General features: G+C 47.1%; 1 protein-coding gene across 29 annotated transcripts in view; it reads left to right on the forward strand.

Annotated features, from left to right (window-relative positions):
* Positions 1-19,156, forward strand: part of NCOR2 (nuclear receptor corepressor 2) — a 494,549-nt gene that overhangs the window by 301,107 nt on the left and 174,286 nt on the right. For 28 of the 29 annotated variants that reach the window (XM_075898492.1, XM_075898501.1, XM_075898496.1 and 25 more), the window contains one exon: positions 6,518-6,584. In XM_075898492.1, coding sequence (XP_075754607.1) covers positions 6,518-6,584 — 67 coding nt within the window. Of the gene's footprint in view, positions 1-6,402; positions 6,426-6,517; positions 6,585-19,156 lie in introns of those variants that run through there. The other variant, XM_075898502.1, reaches the window with a different exon arrangement.

Below are 19,156 nucleotides of genomic sequence, written 5' to 3' on the forward strand. Positions count from 1 at the left end.
CTGATATTTTGGAGCCCTTGAAATTATGTTGGATCTGGCTGCATTTTAGCTTGACTCCGTCTGAGCTGTAGTATGTTGGAAAAGAAACATGGCCTAGTGCCTCTTGGGTTCTTGTCTCTGGCTCTTTTAGGGACTCTGCATGATATTGGGCAAAGTCATTTCACCTCTGCCTCAGTTTCCCCAACTTAAAAAAGCAGAGAGAATACCTTTATCTTTCTACTAGTGGATGTTAAGTTAAGGGTATGTGGACTGGATAAATGGACGGTAAGATGGATAGAAAGCTGGCTAGAAGGCCGTGCCCAGCGGGTAGCGATCAACGGCTCGATGTCAGGATGGCAGTTAGTTTCTAGCAGAGTGCCCCAAGTTTCGGTTCTCGGACCGGTTTTGTTTGATATCTTTATTAACGACCTGGATGAGGGGATGGATTGTACCCTCAGCAAGTTTGCAGACGACACTAAGCTGGGGGGAGAGGTAGATACGCTTGAGGGCAGAGATAGGGTCCAGAGTGACTTAGACAAATTGGACCAACTAGCTAAGTAGTAGTTCTGCAGAAAAGGACCTGGGGGTTATAGTGGATGAGAAGCTGGATATGAGTCAACAGTTTGCCCTTGTAGCCAAGAAGGCTAATGGCATATTAGGGTGCATTAGCAGGAGCATTGCCAGCAGATCCAGAGAAGTGATTATTCCCCTTTATTCGGCTCTGGTGAGGCCACATCTGGAGTGTTGTGTCCAGTTCTGGGGCCCCCACTACAAAAAGGATGTGGACACATTAGAGAGAGTCCAGCGGAGGGCAACCAAAATGATTAGCGGTCTGGACCACATGACCTATGAGGAGAGGCTGAGGGAGTTGGGTCTGTTTAGTCTGCAGAAGCAAAGTGGGGGGAGGGGGAGATTTGATAACAGCCTTCAGCTTCCTGAAGGGAGGTTCCAAAGAGGATGGAGAGAGGCTGTTCTCAGTAGTGACAGATGGCAGAACAAGGAGCAATGGTCTCAAGTTGTGGTGGGAGAGGTCCAGGTTGGATATTAGGAAAAACTATTTCACTAGGAGGGTGGTGAAGCACTGAAATGGGTTACCTAGGGAAGTAGTGGAGTCTCCATCCCCAGAGGTGTTTAAGTCTCAGCTTGACAAAGCCCTGGCTGGGTTGATTTAGTTGGGATTGGTCCTGCCTAGAGCAGGGGGCTGGACCTGATGATCTTCTGAGGTCTCTTCCAACTCTATGGTTCTATGATTCTATGGTGAGGTTTATTTCAACAACTAGATTCAAAACACTTTGAGATCCTTTGAAGGAATGTGCTGTAGATGTTGGTTAAAAGGTCTAATGGGATGGGCTCTGCTCATTGTAAGGCAGGCTGAAATAATAGTGGGGCCTTTGCAAACATATAGTAAAAAAAACCAACAACCTTGTGTTTCCCCCCCAAAGCAGCCCCTCTTCTGTGATCAGCACTATGTCTATGTGTATACGTATGTAATCATCATCATAATTAATAAAAAGGACCCAGTCTGATATATAGTACTAGCCCCTGTTCAAAAATTATTCTAGATTCAGGCAGTTGTGGTCCACAGGGACACAGAAGCCTTATGCTGATATTAATTCTACTGAAGAGATCGCTGCCCATAATTGGCCCTGTGTGGCGGTTTCAGGCTGAGCTTTTTACTTTCAGAAGGCTCAAGCTGGGAATGTCTGAATCTAATTCAGGCACTTAGCTGCTATTTTCTATTTGAATGAGGAGGTTGCAGATGCTGCTTGCAAGTACTTGGAAATCAAATGCTATTTTTACATCAAAGCCTTGAAAGCAAAGTCAAGGAAAATGAGAATGTAGTACAGCATAACCACTGTTCTGGGGTCTGGCATTCATTGAACACCACATTGTAACTAAATAAACAGGGAAACCAGAATATTACATTATTACTCAGAGCACGAGTCAAGCCAGAGTTGTGTGCATTCCGCTTAATGATAATCCAAGCAGAGTCTATTGGGGGAAGCCCAATCACATATTGCTGGGAACAAGGGTTGACTTTAACCCACATCCCATTATTATTTGAGTAGCATTTTGCAGACAGGTTTAAGAATGGTCCTTGCCCCCAAAGAGTTTACAGTCTGGGAAGAAAATTTATAGATGCCAGAAGAGGAATTGACAACAGTCAAAGCAAATGTGGGTGATAAAACTGGGAAGGATAGAATATCCCTTAGGAGGACCATGGAGGGGGAGGAGGGAGAATGCAATTAACATCATCCCTTCTCCAGAAAGTAAATCCAGCTGTGTACACTCTGTATAATGATGACCTCTTCTTTTCCATCCAGCCATCCATCCTGGCTGGCTATCTCATGTCTGCTCCCTTTGATTTGGAGAAATGCTGCTCTCTCTCGAGGGTCAGATTATGCCCAGTTACTGTAGGTGCAGGTGCAAGAGTGCACACTGTGTATTGTGGGTCCCTGCATAGCCATAAACCCTTTTTAAAACCAAGCCCATCCACTCTTCTTCTCTGGCCTGTATTTTTTCCCAGGCAAGAGAAGAGGGAGCGAGAGCCAGACTGAGAGCTATGGGTGGTGTATTCAGGGTGTGTGATGTGCAGCTCTGCCTTAATTGGAATGAAAGGCTTCTTTGCAAACTCACACTCATACCTGATCTTGGTTCTTTGCCAAAAGTTTCTGTTGCAGTAATGACTAGCAATGAGAATGAACGGTCCTGCAGCACCTTAGAAACTAACAAAAAGTGTAGATGGTATCTTGGGCTTTTGTGGGCTCAACCCACTTCTTCAGATGAATGGAGCAAGGGGTCCAGAGGAATAATTAAGTAGCTGGAAAAGAGGGAAAATGGGGAGGGAGAGAGAAAGGGAAAGAAAAAAAACCAACCTTGTCAATTAAAATGTTACTACTGAATGAGGCTATAAATGCCCAATATTTAGCATTTGATGTCATTACGGTTTTGAATATAATAGCCCATCCAGTTCATGTCTTTGGTCAAACTTTGGTCAAATGTGTCAGATTTGTAAATGAAGGCAAATTCTGCAGCTTCTCGCTCCAGATGGTTTTTGAAATTGCTTTGTAATAGTATAGCCACTTTTAGATCCATTAATGAGTGCCTGTGATGAGGTTCAGCCAGTATTTCACAGGTTTCTGCGAGCCCCCATATTGCTCCATCGTTGGGATGGGGATTTTCTATTCTACATGGCATTTTGGACCTTTTAAAGGGTCTAAGAAGTGTGTTGGTAAAAGTGTAGATGAGTTTTCTCCGTATGGGTTACTTTATCCTTAGTAGTTGCTGTTGAAGTCCTGATCCTGTACAGTGCTCAGTAGCTCCTGCAAGATGCTAAACTCACTAGTTGATTTGCTTGATGCTTTGCAGGACGGGGCATCAAGAGAGTAAAAGGGGTGAGAGATTTCCTTGCATCCAGGATTTCCTTGAAATCAACACTTCAGACCTGCTACTTCCAATAAATTGGATCCTGTAGGTAGAATAGCCAGCCCCCTGTGCATGTGCTGGCTAGTCAGGCATGCATTCCAGGCTGCTCTGCCTTCTAGCCAGCTTTCACAAGACTTCTTGCGCAAGAAGCCGCCAGTGTAGACATAGCCTAAGAGTTTCCTCCCATGAGCAGAATGGATTTTGTGTTGTGCACCAGTACTGAGTTCATGTGGCTTGTTCGGATGTGCCACTGTGGCACCCAAGTTATTAATAAATATTTTTAAACTTTTACCTTTTCTCTCTGCTGCCATGTCTCCTCCCCTTGTTCCGTCAGCTCTCCTAGTTCCTGCTGCCCCCTACCCCCCAACTCCTCACTCTCCTCTGCTGTCCTGACTCCTTCCGTTCTCACTGCCCCCAGCCCTCCTGCGACCTGCCCTCCTCCATCAGCCCTTCTCTGCCCCCTGTTCCCACTCTTCCAGTAGCCCCTCTCTGATCATTTGAGCTACCCCTCCTCATCCCCTCTCCTAACACCTCCCTCTACAAACCTGCCCTGTCTCTCTCCTTTGGTGCTGGTCTCTCCCCTGCAGGTGTCTGCCCTTCTGCTTCACCCACAGAATCCCCTGGCATCTGCACCCTCCTGGTTCCTCCCACTTCCCTCACTGCCCTGCCCCCTTTGTCCTATTTTTCCCTGATGCCCATCCCCTCACTACTCTCATGCCCCTGTGCCCTCACACGTGACTTGCTCCATACCCGCCTTCCTCATGCCCACTCTCTCTTTCAAACCTTCTCCCATCACCTCCTTCTCCCCCCTCTAGTCCCCAATGTCCTTACCCTCTCCTCTCCCAGCATCACCCTGCCCCCCTCCCACTGACACCTCCCCTCCTGCCCTTTTCCTCATTGTCTGCACTTGGCCTCCTGGCATTTGTCTCTCTTCCACGCTGTCTCTTGGTGCCTTCCCCTTTCTTCTCCTGACCTGTCCCCCTCTCTTCAGCACAATCTCCTTCCTCCCCCACCTTTCCCCCTATTTTTCCCCCCGGGGCAGCGGGGCTGGAGTCTGCAATAAGGCCCTGCCACCCTGCTGTCTGTCAAGGGGGTATAGGCCGCTCCGGCATCCGCTGCCCATTTCTTCTGGGGCTGCGGAGTCTGAGTGTCTGCCCCACGGGATTGCCTCCTGGGTTCCAGCTGCTGCAGGAGAGTGGGCACCTCCCTGAGCTCACCCCATCCTGAGCTTACCGGGTGGACTCCCTCCTCCTTGTCTGCCACGCCGCTGGCATTTAAAATACCTGCTGCGTGGTGTGAGAATGTGCCACAAGAGTGCGGGGGCCGGCCTGCTGTGCCTGCTTGCTGCAGTGGTAGACAAGGGGGAGGCTCCCATGGCGTTGTGGGGGGGAGAGCAGGACCCCAGGCTGGGGGGTTGTCTTGGATTGCCCGAGGGGGGGGGGCTCGCCTTCCGATGGCACTTGGCTGTTGCATCATGTGGAATGGGGAGGGGGGCAGGGCAACATCTGCTTTGATTCCTGTCTCACCCCTCCCTCCCAAATTGTGAGGGCTGGGCTCTCGGCTTCTCCGCAGAGCTGGGGCACCGGGTCTGGGCCTGGGTGGACTCCCTCCCCCTTGTCTGCCATGCCGCTGGCATTTAAAATACCTGGCACATGGTGTGAGCATGTGCCGCATGAGTGCGGGGGCAGAGGCTGGCCCACCACGCCTGCTTGCTGCTGTGTCCACCCAGGGGCGAGGCCTCCAAATCCCATCACACTGTCGTGGTATGCGCATGCGCCACAAGGGCACCGGGGTAGGGCATCCTGCCGCGGCAGCTTGCCACGGCGTAAGTCCAGTGGTGGAGCCCCTGCGCTCCATCACATTAGGGCTGTGGGCGCCCCATTACAAGTCCTCTTCTCCTCCGGGGATGCTCTGGGGCCGGGGGGGGGAGCAATATTCAGAGCCGGGGGAGAGACCCAGCTCCAAATATTGGTGGAGGAGGGCCGCCGGCTCTGAATATTGCTGGAGCATGGGCACCAAGAGCCCATATAACTCGCCGCCCAGGGATGTGTGGACACTGCTGTTATCACTGCCAGTCTGTTGGAGACCTAAGTCAATCCAGCGTGGCCTAATTGCTAGAGTCATTGGACGCCCTTTGCAAGCCCTTTGCTTGCAGAGCAGCATGGCTTAATGGCCATGTTCTACAGAATAGCCCTGGTTTGCAGGGCAGCTCAGCTTAATGGCCAAAGTGTATAGAACATTGACCATGTGTGGCCTAATGGCCAATGCCTAGGGAACGGTCACTAGACAGTGGAGGTGGGGCGGCATCCCCAGTAGGGGGATCCAGGCCTACTCAACTCCAATAGACCACAAACTGGAAGCGGCAGTGTGGTCCACCACTGGCTCAGAGGGAAATCCCGCTGATACACACCAAGCTCATTTGCGCGCCCTTACTGTTCTGTGGTTACCTTTCATTCCTGAGTTGGGAAATGAAGGGTCTGGTCCGCCAACACACATGGTCATGGTTAATAGCAGGTGTTTGCAGGATTGTGACTTAAGAGCATTTATAGAATTTGTGGAGTTAGAATCTATGGCCCTGATCCTGGAAACTCACTATTGAGTCTACACAACCTCCTTCCCCTCCCTCCCCCCATCAATCAAACCTACACAGGCAGCTGCCCTCCCAATGACTCCAGCTACTCTGGAGTAGGGCAGTTGACAGGAGTGCTTGGAGATCAGTTCATTGTGTCTAAGCAGATAAATTGGTTATCAGTGGATTGATCACTGCAGTGTTGATCCACTCCCCTGGGGAGTAAAGATAAGCTCTCAGGCACTGTGATGACAGGATTAACCCCAGGTGAAGTGCATACTGCAAAGCAAACTGCAGGCTACCAAAGGAGCATTCTCAAGGACTTTGACCTGTGCAACTGAACTGCTGGGAATATCTGAGTTTTGCTCCAAAGTGACAGTCAGGTCGATATATGTTGTTATTGTGGGCACCACATCCACCCCTTTGAACTTTCTGCCATTTCAATGTTAAGGTAGAAACTGCTGTATTTGTATTGAAAACAGAATAGATGTGCAGGATTTTATGTGTTAACAGATATATTTTCCCTCTTTGTCTCTGCTTTAGAAACCAGGCAATGAGGAAGAAGTTAATTTTGTACTTTAAGAGGAGAAATCATGCTCGTAAACAGTGGGTAAGTGAAGTCTCTAAGCCTTGTTTTATATGTGCATAATAGACAAAATAATTGGTTAATGTTTAGCTCTTTGTATGTAGAAAACAAAAGGAGGGATACCAGCACAGACAAGGTAGTACTTAGCATGTTACCTGTTACTTTGTTTTTGCCTTCTAGTTGGACCCTCTGTTTTCTACTGTAGCAGCCCCATTATAAAAGTAATTTGTAAAAATCTGTTTAAAAAGGTATCTGTGTAACCACTAAAAATCCTGCTGGTTCCATGCATTGCAGGCTTTTATACTGTAGAGCCTGCAGTGCAGAGTGACATTCGGTTCTCTGGGAGCTGGCTTCACTTTGGGCTCTGCAGTATTATATTGCATAGCCTACAGTGAAGCTGGCTCCCTGGGAGCCAGTGTGTAATTGTAATGGAAACCAATATGCTGGTTCTTACTGGTTAACCAAAACAGTTGGGCTTGATTCTTTGGCTCAGTAGTTCCTTATCCATTCACAGGAAAGGCAAAAAATAGCATTTTTATCCATAGTGGAAGTTCTCATTTATTTCAGTGGGACTGTTTGTGGAATACTTTTCTACTCAGTGTAAGTATCAGGCCCTGGGAGAAGAGTACAACTTACACTGACCCCACTGCGGACAAACTGAAGAAGTCTTTCACTCTTTCCAACTGACCACAGAATTACATTTTAGGAATTTGTGGTTTAAAATAAAACACAGTCCTATCCAGTTTTGTTGCATGAAAAGCTGTCTAAGGGTGCCCTATAAACACTTTTCACAGAAGTTACTCTCAGTTATATAAAACAAACACAGGTTTTATTATGAGATTTTGAAGAGACCTGGTCAGATCATTATAAACTTAAACTTCAGATTTTCTTTAAACTAAATAAAGTTGGGAGGGGAAAAGAGATACAATATGGCCTCTGGAAAGTAACCTAGCAACCTCATTGTGCTGGTCCAGCATCCAAGGAAAGTGAAACCTAGAAAAAAAAAAAGAAATTGACCAACCTGCTATGATTGTCCAAATGCCAAAAGTAAACAGCCCAGATTGGGAAGAAGAAATCCTACTGTAAGCCATTTTTGTTTTGATAAACTAAATGATTATTTGGGTGAAAGATGCATTTTTAATGTAATTGTTATATGTTACTATGGACTTTCACATTAGAATATTTAGAAACACAGACTTTGGTATGGACACTAATGAGCTACCCTCTGTGAGGAACCCTGAAATGTCAGATTTATCTTCTTGTGTTGAAGGTGGGAGTGGAGGTTTGCATGAAATCTTTGGCTGGGAGGGATTGTTGGAAAAGTTCTGAATAATCATTTGGGAACTGGTATGAAAGATGAGACTGTAAAGACAGAGTTCTGAAGGGGACTGCGCTTGTCAGAGCCAATGCTCAGAGCCTGGCTTTTACTGACAGTGAACAAGGGCACATGTTGTTTCCCCCTCCCCCTTTTCTGTGTTTTAAAAAACCCAAACAAACCCCTTCTGAAGCTTCAAGATGTGCCAGCCAAAGGGTTAGCTGCAGTCCTCTTGTTGGTTGGAATTCACCTTTAAGTCACTTAGCTTTTTGCTTCATAACCCTCCTTCCCCAAACATACTGCCTGGAATGACTGATAGTTTGTGCATTTGAGAGAAGAACATCAATATTCTTTTCCTTAAAACCAAAAATTTGCAAAGCAGTGTTGTGGTATTGTTGAAAGCACAGAGGAAATAGACAGAGTTGCCCCTGTATGTAATACCCTTTGCTGTACTCAGTCTCAATTAGGTTGCTCTGTTGTAAGTGGGCAGGAGGTGGAGACGGTAGCAGTATGAGACCCAAAGTGTGTCTTGCAGAAAAAATGCCTATTATGAAGAATTGATAAATGTCTGCTACCTGGTTTTGTTCGGTGCCCTTGAAAGGGGATGTTTCAATGTAGGGGAAAGCATATTGCCTATTTTTATAGAATAGGCAGGATACTGTTGCTGAATTTGCAAAGTGAATGCATTTGCTGTTTCTCTTTACAAAATGGGAACATTTAGTGATCTAGCTGCCTATTTCATATAGCAGATACTACTTAAAAAGAAATTCAAAGTCTTTGTTTATATTCACATGCTTCCTTTCATCTCTTACTCCCTAATATACACACAAACTTTTATATATCATCATTAGACAAATAGCATGCCATGTTCATAGTTCTTCTTTAAGTAGGGATTGTGTTTGCTTGGTGCAGTTGGGATTAGATGGGTGAGGGGACCAATAAAGAGAGAAATTGTTTATTCAGACACTGGTTTTAAACGGCTTTGTTTGGAGAATGATTGAACTGTATCGTTAGTATATCAGCAGTGTTGCCTACTGGATAGAACACTGGACTGGGACCCTATTGATCTGGGTCCTATTCATGACTCTTTTGCTGGCCTGCTGGGTAACTGTGGGCAGGTGGCTTTGCCTCTCAAGCCAGGTCTTACGCTAGGCCCTACAGTACACTACACCATAACTCCGCTTATTTTGAAATAACAAGCAGAGCGCCCACACTACCAAGCCTGTTATTTTGAAATAATAATTCCTGCTTTCCTCAAAGAATGACTCTTATTTTGAAAGTTATTTCACAATAGCAGTAGTGTGGATGCTCTTGTACCACTACTTCAAAATAACTACTCCCTAGAATCATTCAAAGTAATTACACCCCAGAGCTTCCTGGGCTCTAAGTCAAGGTAGAACATCCATATTAAGGGAACCTGCCTCAGATTAATTTTGAGGCTTCCCCGTTGAGCGGACACGCTATTTTGAAATTGTCATTTTGGGACTTATTTTGAAATAAGTTATTTCAAAATAATTTCCTAGTGTAGACATGCCCTAGAGCAGTGTTTCTCAACTGGTGGTATGCAAGAGAAGTTTGGGGCAGGGGTTACATCAACACAAGTGAAATCTGGCAAACAATGTCCGGGATTTTGCCCTGCAGAGGGGATCGGAGAGTGTGCGGTGGCACATGCCTGTCAAATTGAATGTTCGGAGCTGCATGCCCAGACGTTAACAGCCACTCTGCCCAGGCGTCCCAGCACCTGGCGGGAAAAGCATGTGGCTGCGGCAGTGGCTCTGGTGAGACCCAGGGCAGTTCCAAGTTGGGAGGTTGGTTTAGACAGGGAGAAAAAAAAAATCACTTCCATGGCTGCCTCTCCTAGTTGGTTTCCTCTCCGGCAGCCTCCCAGGAGTGCTCCAGTGGGGAGAGCGCATTATCCCCACCCAGCAGCTCAGCACAGCGCATTCCCATCGCCCCTTCCCCATGGCACTGCAGAGAGGAGCTAAAAGACGGTGAAGTGGCACAATAAGCTTTGTTCCAAAGGACCCCCCCATGTCAGTGGCATGGTGGGGAGAGGGCTGATGCCCCTGGATGCCATGCTAGGTGGGGTACCAGGCTGGGGTAACCCTACCTTTGAAAAGCCCACTCATGCTGCCCGGCACTGTCTTGATGGCTTGTCTTCAGGGAGCAAGTGGCCTATCAGCTCCGGGCTCGCTGCCTGGGGCACAGCCCCTTTTCCACACACACTCATCCCTCAGTGGGGCTTGGGTTTTGATTTGCCTCTTTCACCCAGGGTGATAGGTCTCAGGCTTCAGCTCCCCTCCTGGGATTGTGCAGCAATTTTCATTGTTGGATGGTGGTTGTGGTGAAGTTTGAAAACCCTTTAGTCTATTGGGGTCTTTCACGGCCACAAGCTGCACAGGGTGTGTGCTTGTGTGTCACAGAGAGGAGACAAGAAGTGATGTGAAAAGTAGGGTAGCCTAGAGCTGGTTAGAAATTTTTTGAGAAGACTTTTTTTTTTGTGGGAGAATAATGAATTAAAGTCAAACCTGTGCAGGGTGGATCAGGCCCAGGTGTGTGTGTGGGGAGTGGGGTATAGAAGAAAGGCAAAACAGCCTGGTAGCTAGGATGCTCACCTGGAATACTGAAGACCTGGGTTCAGATTTTGCTTTGGAGTGTTATGTTTAGTAGGAATAGCTGATTCTTTATACAAAGTGGAACAGCCCCAACAGAAAAGGAGAGAGGAGCGGGAAGGCAAAAAGAGATTTGACTCTGTAGCATGGTGGCTGGAGCACTCACTTGGGATTCAAAAAGGACCCTATTCAAGTCCCTGCTTTGCCTCTTTCAGAAAGGTCTGTTTGCCTCCAGTCTGAACAAAACTGCTTTTAGTAACTGCAACGTTGTTCATGAATGAATGTTTTCTGGGCAGCCCTTCTGTAGCATCAGCTGGGCTGGGTCACAGGTTCCAAGTGTCTTGCATGATCCTGTTTGTTTTTCGGAAGAGGAAGACTTCGCCTTCCTGAATGGTGAGAGACAGAGCCTTGCTCTTTCTACAGTGAAACCACAGACTGGAGCACTGCATCTCGGCATTCGGCCACAGATCACTCAATTTCACTGGCTATTTTTAGCCTTTTCCTAAACATGTAACTGTAACAGCAGGAAAGGGTGGCAGACTTTTTGGCAGCAGAAGAAACCTTGAAGCACGTCCTCATCTGCCAGCTTAGTTTTATGTGTTTGTTTATTTGCTGTCTGGCCAAAGGGGCATCATTGGAAGAGGTTCGGCAATACGGAGCCTGTGCAATCTCGAGGCTATTCATATGACTGACTGCTTCTCACCGATGATGTGAGATGTCCTTGGGCAGGTGTCAGAGCTTTTCCTTGGATCCCAGGTGCACTGCTCTTAAAACCAAACAAAAAAATAAACAAAATTATTCCTACGGGAGCAAGAAAATCCTGATGCTGGGCTCCATTTTATGACGGTGATCCTATTTTCTGAACCAAAAATGGGGACATATTGGCCATGCCCCTTGACTCGCTAGTCATGCCCACTGACTACCTAGGCCTCACCCACCTGCCACAGGAAGACCCTGTGGTCGTAATTCCATGGACAAGATGGACACATAGCCAGAAGTAAAGGGTGTCATGTGATCTCCATAAGAACTCCTCCCACCATTAAACCAGGCCCCAGACATAGGGTCCCATAACAGTGCAGCACTAGGGGTCCAACTTTGATTCAAGATGAGATCTAGGATCCGAGACCCATTACTTTACAGTGTAGATGCAGCCCCATTTGACTTAGGTCCTGGGAATCATCCAGAACTATCCCACAATGTCATGGAACAACTTCCTTAGTCCTGACTGCACTGGTTACCCCCTATATGGACCTGACTCAAGCACTAGGAAGGCAGGATAAGGGACGTCCCAATGATAGGAGGGTGGGGTGGATGCTTACCAGTTCCAATTAACTGGTAATCAGAAGGGGCTGGAGCAGCTCCCCATCTGCTGCATTCAGGGGGCTGCTCCAGCTCCACAGAGAGCCCACTGCAAACAGAGGTTGCTCTCATCTGGAGCAGCCCCTGTCTGCAGGAGACGTGGGGGTCCAGTGTCCAGAGCAGCTTCTCTCTGTGGGGAGTCCAGCTTGCTGTGGACAGGGGCTTGTCTGGAGGGGGCTGGAAGCAGGCAACAGCCCCAGTGTGACCTCACATTAACCAGTTCACTGATTAAAGGAATTTACATTCCTAATGAGATGGACTGCAGCTGCTTTTTTTGAAGTTACTACAAAACTATCAAGTGCCCTCTGTTTCCATAAGCCAGAGGGACAGTACTGAACTAACCATGACAGTTACAGGGTGGAGAAGACCACATCACTAACCCTCAACGCCACTGCTTGAAGTGTACATTTCCCGTGGAAATCAATGGGCCTAGGCTATTTTATATGTAAAGCTACTGAGAAATGTATATGTCAATGCCATGATGTTAACATCTATATTATGTACATAATATCTAATAATAATTGCCAAATGAGACTACTTCCCAACCTGCTTACAAAGGGTCTGATCTAAGTTAAACTTTAAGCTAAGATTTGGTCCAAAGCAATCTGCTAACATAACTAAGAAGATCCAGTTAACAGTTAGTCACAAATATAAGGGACCAATCAGTAAATGCCCCACTGCTTAGTAGAGGTGATCGTTGAAGAAAATTGGAGAGACTTTGAATTGACTTCTTCTGACATCAGTGCTTTCTCTCACTGGATGTGGGGTCTTTAGCACAGGTTTCAGGTTGTGTGTCAGAATAATTCAGAAATGTGTTGTCACAGCTAACTCCATTCAGGTCTGGGCAACTGCACCCCAAAGACAGAAGAACAAATCCCTTGAAACTGGAAGTCAAAACATCGCACCTCTTCACAGAGTTCACAAAGGGCTTGTTTACCCAGACACACAAGTCATGACAACACTCTCTGGAGAGAGACAACACATCCTGGCTTTCTGTGGAGGCGCCAAGTGTTTTCACGAGGCATCTTAACACACTGTTTAAATCAGTGGTTCCCAAACTTTTCCGAATCATGCCCCCTTTTTGATTTTTGAGAAACCCTCACGCCCCCCCCTTCCCAAAAAAATAGCAGCAAAACTTGGGGTGTGATTGATGGGGGTATGTGTAGCTGGGTCACCTCGCGAGCTCCCCCTCCCCCCCCGAATTTCTTCATGCAGCCCCTTAGGAGGGCACGCCTCCCAGTTTGGGAACCCATGGTTTAAATCATCAACTGCTTGGATGAGGAAGACTCACAAAGAGTCTGTCCATCATCCACACCAGCATGACACAGTGATTTCACCCCCATGGTAACAGACCCAGTCTCTCTTTGGGCTCTTGTGGAGCAGTAGGGAGCCTGGGGTGCCCAGTTTACTGGCCTGTCACCACAGCTTGGGAAGGATTGAAGCCATATTCCAGGTTCTGGTTCAAACCTTTAATTCTTTATTTCTTCCAGAAAAAATTAGGACAGCACATCTGTTGTCACTTCCCCTAATCTGGGGTCATCCTCAGGAGTCTGTCTATTTCTCAGGTTTCTACTTGGCTAGCCGCGTGCCTTAGAGGAGGGGTTCTCAGCGTTTTTCTTACTGAGCCCTTCTTCCCCCTCAACAAGCTGTAAAAATTCCACAACCTCCCTGTTCCCCAACTGTGTTTCTGCATAGAAAAGCCAGGGCCGGTGTTAGGAAGCTTGGCAACTGCCATTCGCAGTCCCCTGCTGCCACCCTGTGAAGCTCAGTTGCTCCAGCTTTGGTTTCAGCCCCAAGCGAAGGGTGCTCAGGGTTCTGGGCATCAAACTCGCACAGTGTGGGACTTTGGCTTTCTGTTGGGTGCCTCCCCCCACCCACCAACAAAATAAAACCAAAACCTGCTTGTAGCCCTCTAGGTTGAGAATCGTAGTTGACACCTGTTGCGTTAGGGCCATGCCCTTCTCCAGGGTCTCTCATAGGAGCCAACCTGCTTCCTGTAGCTGTCCCTACTTAAACCTGGGTTCCCTGACTGTTCCTGCCTGTTCTGGGCAGCTTTCTCCCCATCTGGCCTGAAAGGTGATTTTTATAATTACGTGGTCTGGGCAGCTCATTCTCAGCTGGATGGAAGCTTTTCAGTCATAGGTAAGATTGGGCCCAGCTCTTCTCTTCCAGCCAGTCACCTTGGGACAGTATCCTGTCCTAAGTGTGCAGTATTTGAGAAACAGTATGGGCTTGGTTTGACAATAATAGAAGCAGCCAGGTCTCCCATGGGGCCTTGATTAAGCCAATGAACTGCCTGCCTCAATTTTCGCATCAGTGGAACAAATATGTTAATGTCACTTCCTGACACCCCAAAAAGCTTTAGACAGATTGGCATCGTTTTTTTTAACGGAAAAGTTTTTCCATTAAAAGTATTTCCGCAAGAGAGCATTTATACTGGCATGTGCCTTTGTGCAAAAGATTTGTTTTTGCGCAAAAGCATCCATGCCAGTGTAGACGCTCTCTTGCGCAAGAAAGCTCCAAAGGCCATTTTAGCCATCGGGCTTTCTTGTGCAAGAAATTAACGTTGCGCAAGAGGCCAGTGTAGACAGCAAGAATACTTGCCTAAGAGGGCTTATCCCTGAGTGGGAGCGTCAGAGTATTTGAGCAGGAAGCACGGATTTTGTACATTACAACGTCAGTGTTCTTGCGCAAATACTTGCGGCCAGTGTAAACAGGCGGCAAGATTTTGCGCAAAAGCGGTGCTATGCAAAGAGCTGATTCCTGTTGTTGTTCCCTCCACTTCTTAACTTCAGTGTCAATATTTGGCTTTCCGTGTTCTGTGTTGTTATTTATCTCTAATTTAGCCCTACATGTCTTCTAAGAGCTCAGTAAGCAGTGGAAGTGTTGATAGCGCTTCCAGACAATATTGACCTTTGGTGGTTCAGTAAATTCTCTAGTTTATTGTCCGTCATGTTCCAAGGGTGCCAGACTAGAGAGGTTTAACCTGTACATGGTTTTATGTTATTCCCTTACTATGAATATAGTCCTTTCAAAATTAGTACATCTGATTTGTAGTAAATACAGAGGAATGAGAAGAGGATTATCTAAATGCAGGTCAGATTGACTAGTTTTCAAAGGCAAATGGCCCAGCTGGGTTTTATAATGGCACTGCCCCTCAGGAATGCTGACCTGTAATTTAACCTAACAAACCATGCTTCAAACATCTCCCCTTGTTCCTGTCCTCCATTGTCATTTCTCTGAAAAGGGAATGTTGTAATCTCTCAGATTCTTGCTAATGTAGCAGGTCCTACTTTGGATTATGTAGCCTCCACCCCTCTCCCATTTTACACTTGGTCAGTCCTTTGATATAATCATTGAGTTTAAGAAGAGATCAAAGGAAGGCACTTGAACACCAGAGGAGAGCACTCCTAAATGCTGCATTTAAAGCAGTTTAAGAACTAGAGCATAAAAACCTACTTGAGCTGACACTTGGCAGTTTGAGAGCAAGTGATTTTGCTCAGGGATTGTGTGAGATTATATAGAAACATACATGGCTTGCTTTCTTTCCCTCCCCCTTTGGCATGTGCCACTGATCTGTGTTGCCCAATAGGTGACTCTTGTGGTAAAAAATGAACTCATTGACAATACCTGTAGATAAAGAAGACCTACTATATTTGGTCTGCCTTGTGCTGTGACCTGGTTCCTGCCCTGTGTATGCATGGTAAACTGGAGGGAACCTAGTGCCACGGACAGTGTCTGGCTCTACAGACTGACGATCCACTGGGTTTTGAGCTCTTGAAAGCTGTACCAGTCCCTCTGAAAGTCCCTGACTAATGCTCACCTGACTCCATCTTTCAAAGAGACCAACCCCAGGGAATGCTGGAGATCATGGGAATAAACTGCTGCCCTTTAAAAGATCAATTTCCAAGGGCCTGTTAGAGCAAGTGGTCAATACAGCCATAAAGACAGGGCGGTGATTCCACTGTTAAGGGAGGAGGGCCATTTGGGTTTGAAACTGCCCTGAGGCCCAGGCATTCACCTAGTTGCAGCAGTACAGGCAGGCCAGGTGGCTCTCAATGACTCACTACTACCACCTTCACCTGCTTGCTAGCACTGTTGGCTGAATCCGTGCCAACCACAGATTTGCCTGCCTCTGTTAGGACTTTGAATGGATGCAGCATTGTGGTAGCTGGCTCCAGCTGGCTACCAGGGGGGTAGATCCCTAGTATAGACAAGGCCTTAGGAGCAGCTTCGGGGCTGAGAGAATGAAGACAGAGTAGAGGAGGTAGACTCTGTGCAGCACTCCAGAAGCAAGGCTCAGGAGTTTGAATCTCACCGTGCACAGTGGATGTTGCAGCTGTTCAGAAGGACAGGAGTGAGCAGCAGCTCTCTAATAGGCTGACGCCAAACAAGGTGAGTAGCATGGAACTGGGGTTGCAAAGGGTTTTGGTCCTGGAGGTGGAAAAGACGGCTCTTTATTTTCTGTCTTATTCTCTATCCCTTTCCTAATGATTCCCAATAGTTTTTTAGACTGCTGCTGTACATTGAGCAGCTGTTTTCAGAGAACTATCCACATGGATTTCAAGAACTCTCTCTTGAGTGATAGACTCCATCATTTTTATATGTATACTTATGTATAGTTTTTATATGTGTAGTTAGGATTATACTCTTCATGTGCATTACTTAGCATTTATCCACACAGAATTCCTTGTGTGGCCCAATCATCCAGTTTTGTGAGACCTTTTTGTAACTTTTTGCAGTCAGCTGTGGGCTTAACTATTTTGAGCAATTTTATATCACCTGCAAATTTTGCCACCTCAGGGTACATCTAGACTGCAAGCTTTTGTTGACAGAATTTTTGTCAACAGATACTGTCAACAAAGGTTCTGTCGACAAAGAGCGTCTAACCACTTTGTCGACATGAGAGTGTAGACGCAAAGGACAGTCTAGATGCAATAACACCTTCTGTCGACAGAACTCTGTCAACAAAAGGCGTTATTCCTCGTAGAATGAGGTTTACCACCGTCGACAAAACTGCTGAGTTCTGTCGACGTTATGTCGACAAAACTCAGTGGCAGTGTAGATGCAGGTATAGTTTTGTGGACAAAAGTCCACTTTTGTTGACAAAACCCTGTAGTCTAGACACACCCTCACTATTGACCCCTTTTTCTGAGAAAATGAATGGGAAGGTTAACAGCAGTGGTCCAATTGCAAATCTTCCCCCCTATCTTTGAAGTAGAGTACCTGGCAAGGTTTTCATGATGATCTAAGGATTCTTCAACTACTTGAATGACAAGCCATTTGTTATCTTAATCACCCTGCCTCCCTCTGTTTGTTTATAAATAACCTGATCCAGAGGCAAGGCTGGGAGGAGCACAATCTCTGTTGCAGTTAAGAGCTATCTCTGGGGCTAAGGCATGCACTTTAAGCCACCTCAAGCATGAAATCCAGGGGTTTAAATTTAAAGGGGGCTAATGATCCCGCCCAGCCTTCTATAAATGGCACTTTTGTGCAAAGGGTTGACTGTCCCCCCTACTGATCTTGAGGCCTGGCTGACAGGGAGACTCCAGAGATTGGGAATTCAGTTTCTCTCAGCTGTCTCTCTCCATTCTGGAGACCATGGCATTTTCAATGATGGACAGAACAGCAGATCCCAGAGCTGTAGACATTAGCAATGACAAAGACTGACAGTGTTGGGGCATCTAGGCCCAGATCCTCAAAAATATTTGGGTGCCTAATTCCCATGGAAATTAGTAAGAGTTAGGTGCCAAAAGCTTTGAGGAGTGGGGCTGTAGGCCGACCCTTAGCCCGTCTTGGGCAGCTTCTGCAGCTTCTAGGGCAGTGATGCTCAGACTGAGGCTTGGGAGATACAAGTAGCTCTTTGAGATATATGAAGTCAAAACACTGTGTGATTAGCTAATAACTTAGGGTATGTCTACACTACCCCCCTAGTTCGAACTAGGGGGGGGTAATGTAGTCATACGGAGTTGCAAATGAAGCCCGGGATTTGAATTTCCCGGGCTTCATTTGCATAAAGCCGGCCGGCGCCATTTTTAAATGCCGGCTAGTTCGGACCCCGTACCGCGCGGCTACACGCGGCACGGACTAGCTAGTTCGGATTAGGCTTCCTAATCCGAACTAGCTGTACACCTCGTTCCACGAGGTCCAAACTAGCTGGCATTTAAAAATGGCGCCTGCCGGCTTTATGCAAATGAAGCCCGGGAAATTCAAATCCCAGGCTTCATTTGCAACTCCGTATGACTACATTACCCCCCCTAGTTCGAACTAGGGGGGTAGTGTAGACATACCCTTAGATTTAATTATTAACCAATCGGGATATTTCTACAATGTTATTAATCTGTTGTAGAATACTTGGACCATTGTTTTGCTGTGAGATTTCTACAATAGCAAATAAAACAATGAATACACTCTACGGTGGCTATTTTGGCTTCTGTTGATCAAGCTGGGACATTAGCCACTTGGCGGGGCAGAACCCAGGGAGGCAGGGTAATTTTTTGTGCCCAGTGAAAATTGAACGTGAAATAGTGGAACCTGCATCCAAGAGAATCGGATGTTAGCACTTCGGCTTCTTTCCTTCCTTTGTAGGTGAGCAGCCAGCACAGCTGGTCCATAGCCTTGCTCCCCACTAACGAGAGCTAGACCCTGTCTGAGGAGCTGCCGCTTTACCCCAGATCCAGTTGAGTGGGAAGAGGCCCGGTTAGTTTAGGCTGGTCCCTAAACTATGACCGGTTACCTAGAGAATAACATTCCCTCTAATTTTTTCCATTCACATGTGGAATAATTTAGGCCCCCCCACATCCTACACTAAGAGTAGGTATCTGGATCCCTGCTGCTGAAGGGCATGGGAGGGAGGCAACTGCCCTGGGGCCTGGCAAAGGGCCCCCAGTCTTGGCCTTTTAAATCGCCACTGGAGCGCGGCATGATGTTCTCTGGGTGGCTGTAAGGGCTTGCGGGCAGGGTGCATCACACTCTGGGTGGCAGGGGCTCTCGTGTAACATGCTCATTGCCCTAGCCCGCCCCTTCCAGGAATGTGGAGCCTCCTCTCCCACCTTGCTCAGGGGCCAGGAGTGGCTGTCGACTCCTCTAGAGTCAGAGATGTGACCCTGTGAAAGTGGCGATGAGTTATTAGTGTAGTAGTTACACAGCTTGGGCTTTCCGGGTACATCTGCACAGCAGTTAAACACCAGTGGCTGGCCTACGTCCACTGACTTGGCTCAGGCTGCAAGGCTGTAAAAGTGCTGTGTAGACTCCCAAGCTTTAACCCCGTGTAGTGAGGAAGAGTCCCAGAACCCAGGCTCCAGCCTGAA

Source organism: Pelodiscus sinensis, chromosome 15, assembly GCF_049634645.1.
Source record: "Pelodiscus sinensis isolate JC-2024 chromosome 15, ASM4963464v1, whole genome shotgun sequence".
In the NCBI taxonomy this organism is placed as follows: domain Eukaryota; kingdom Metazoa; phylum Chordata; order Testudines; family Trionychidae; genus Pelodiscus; species Pelodiscus sinensis.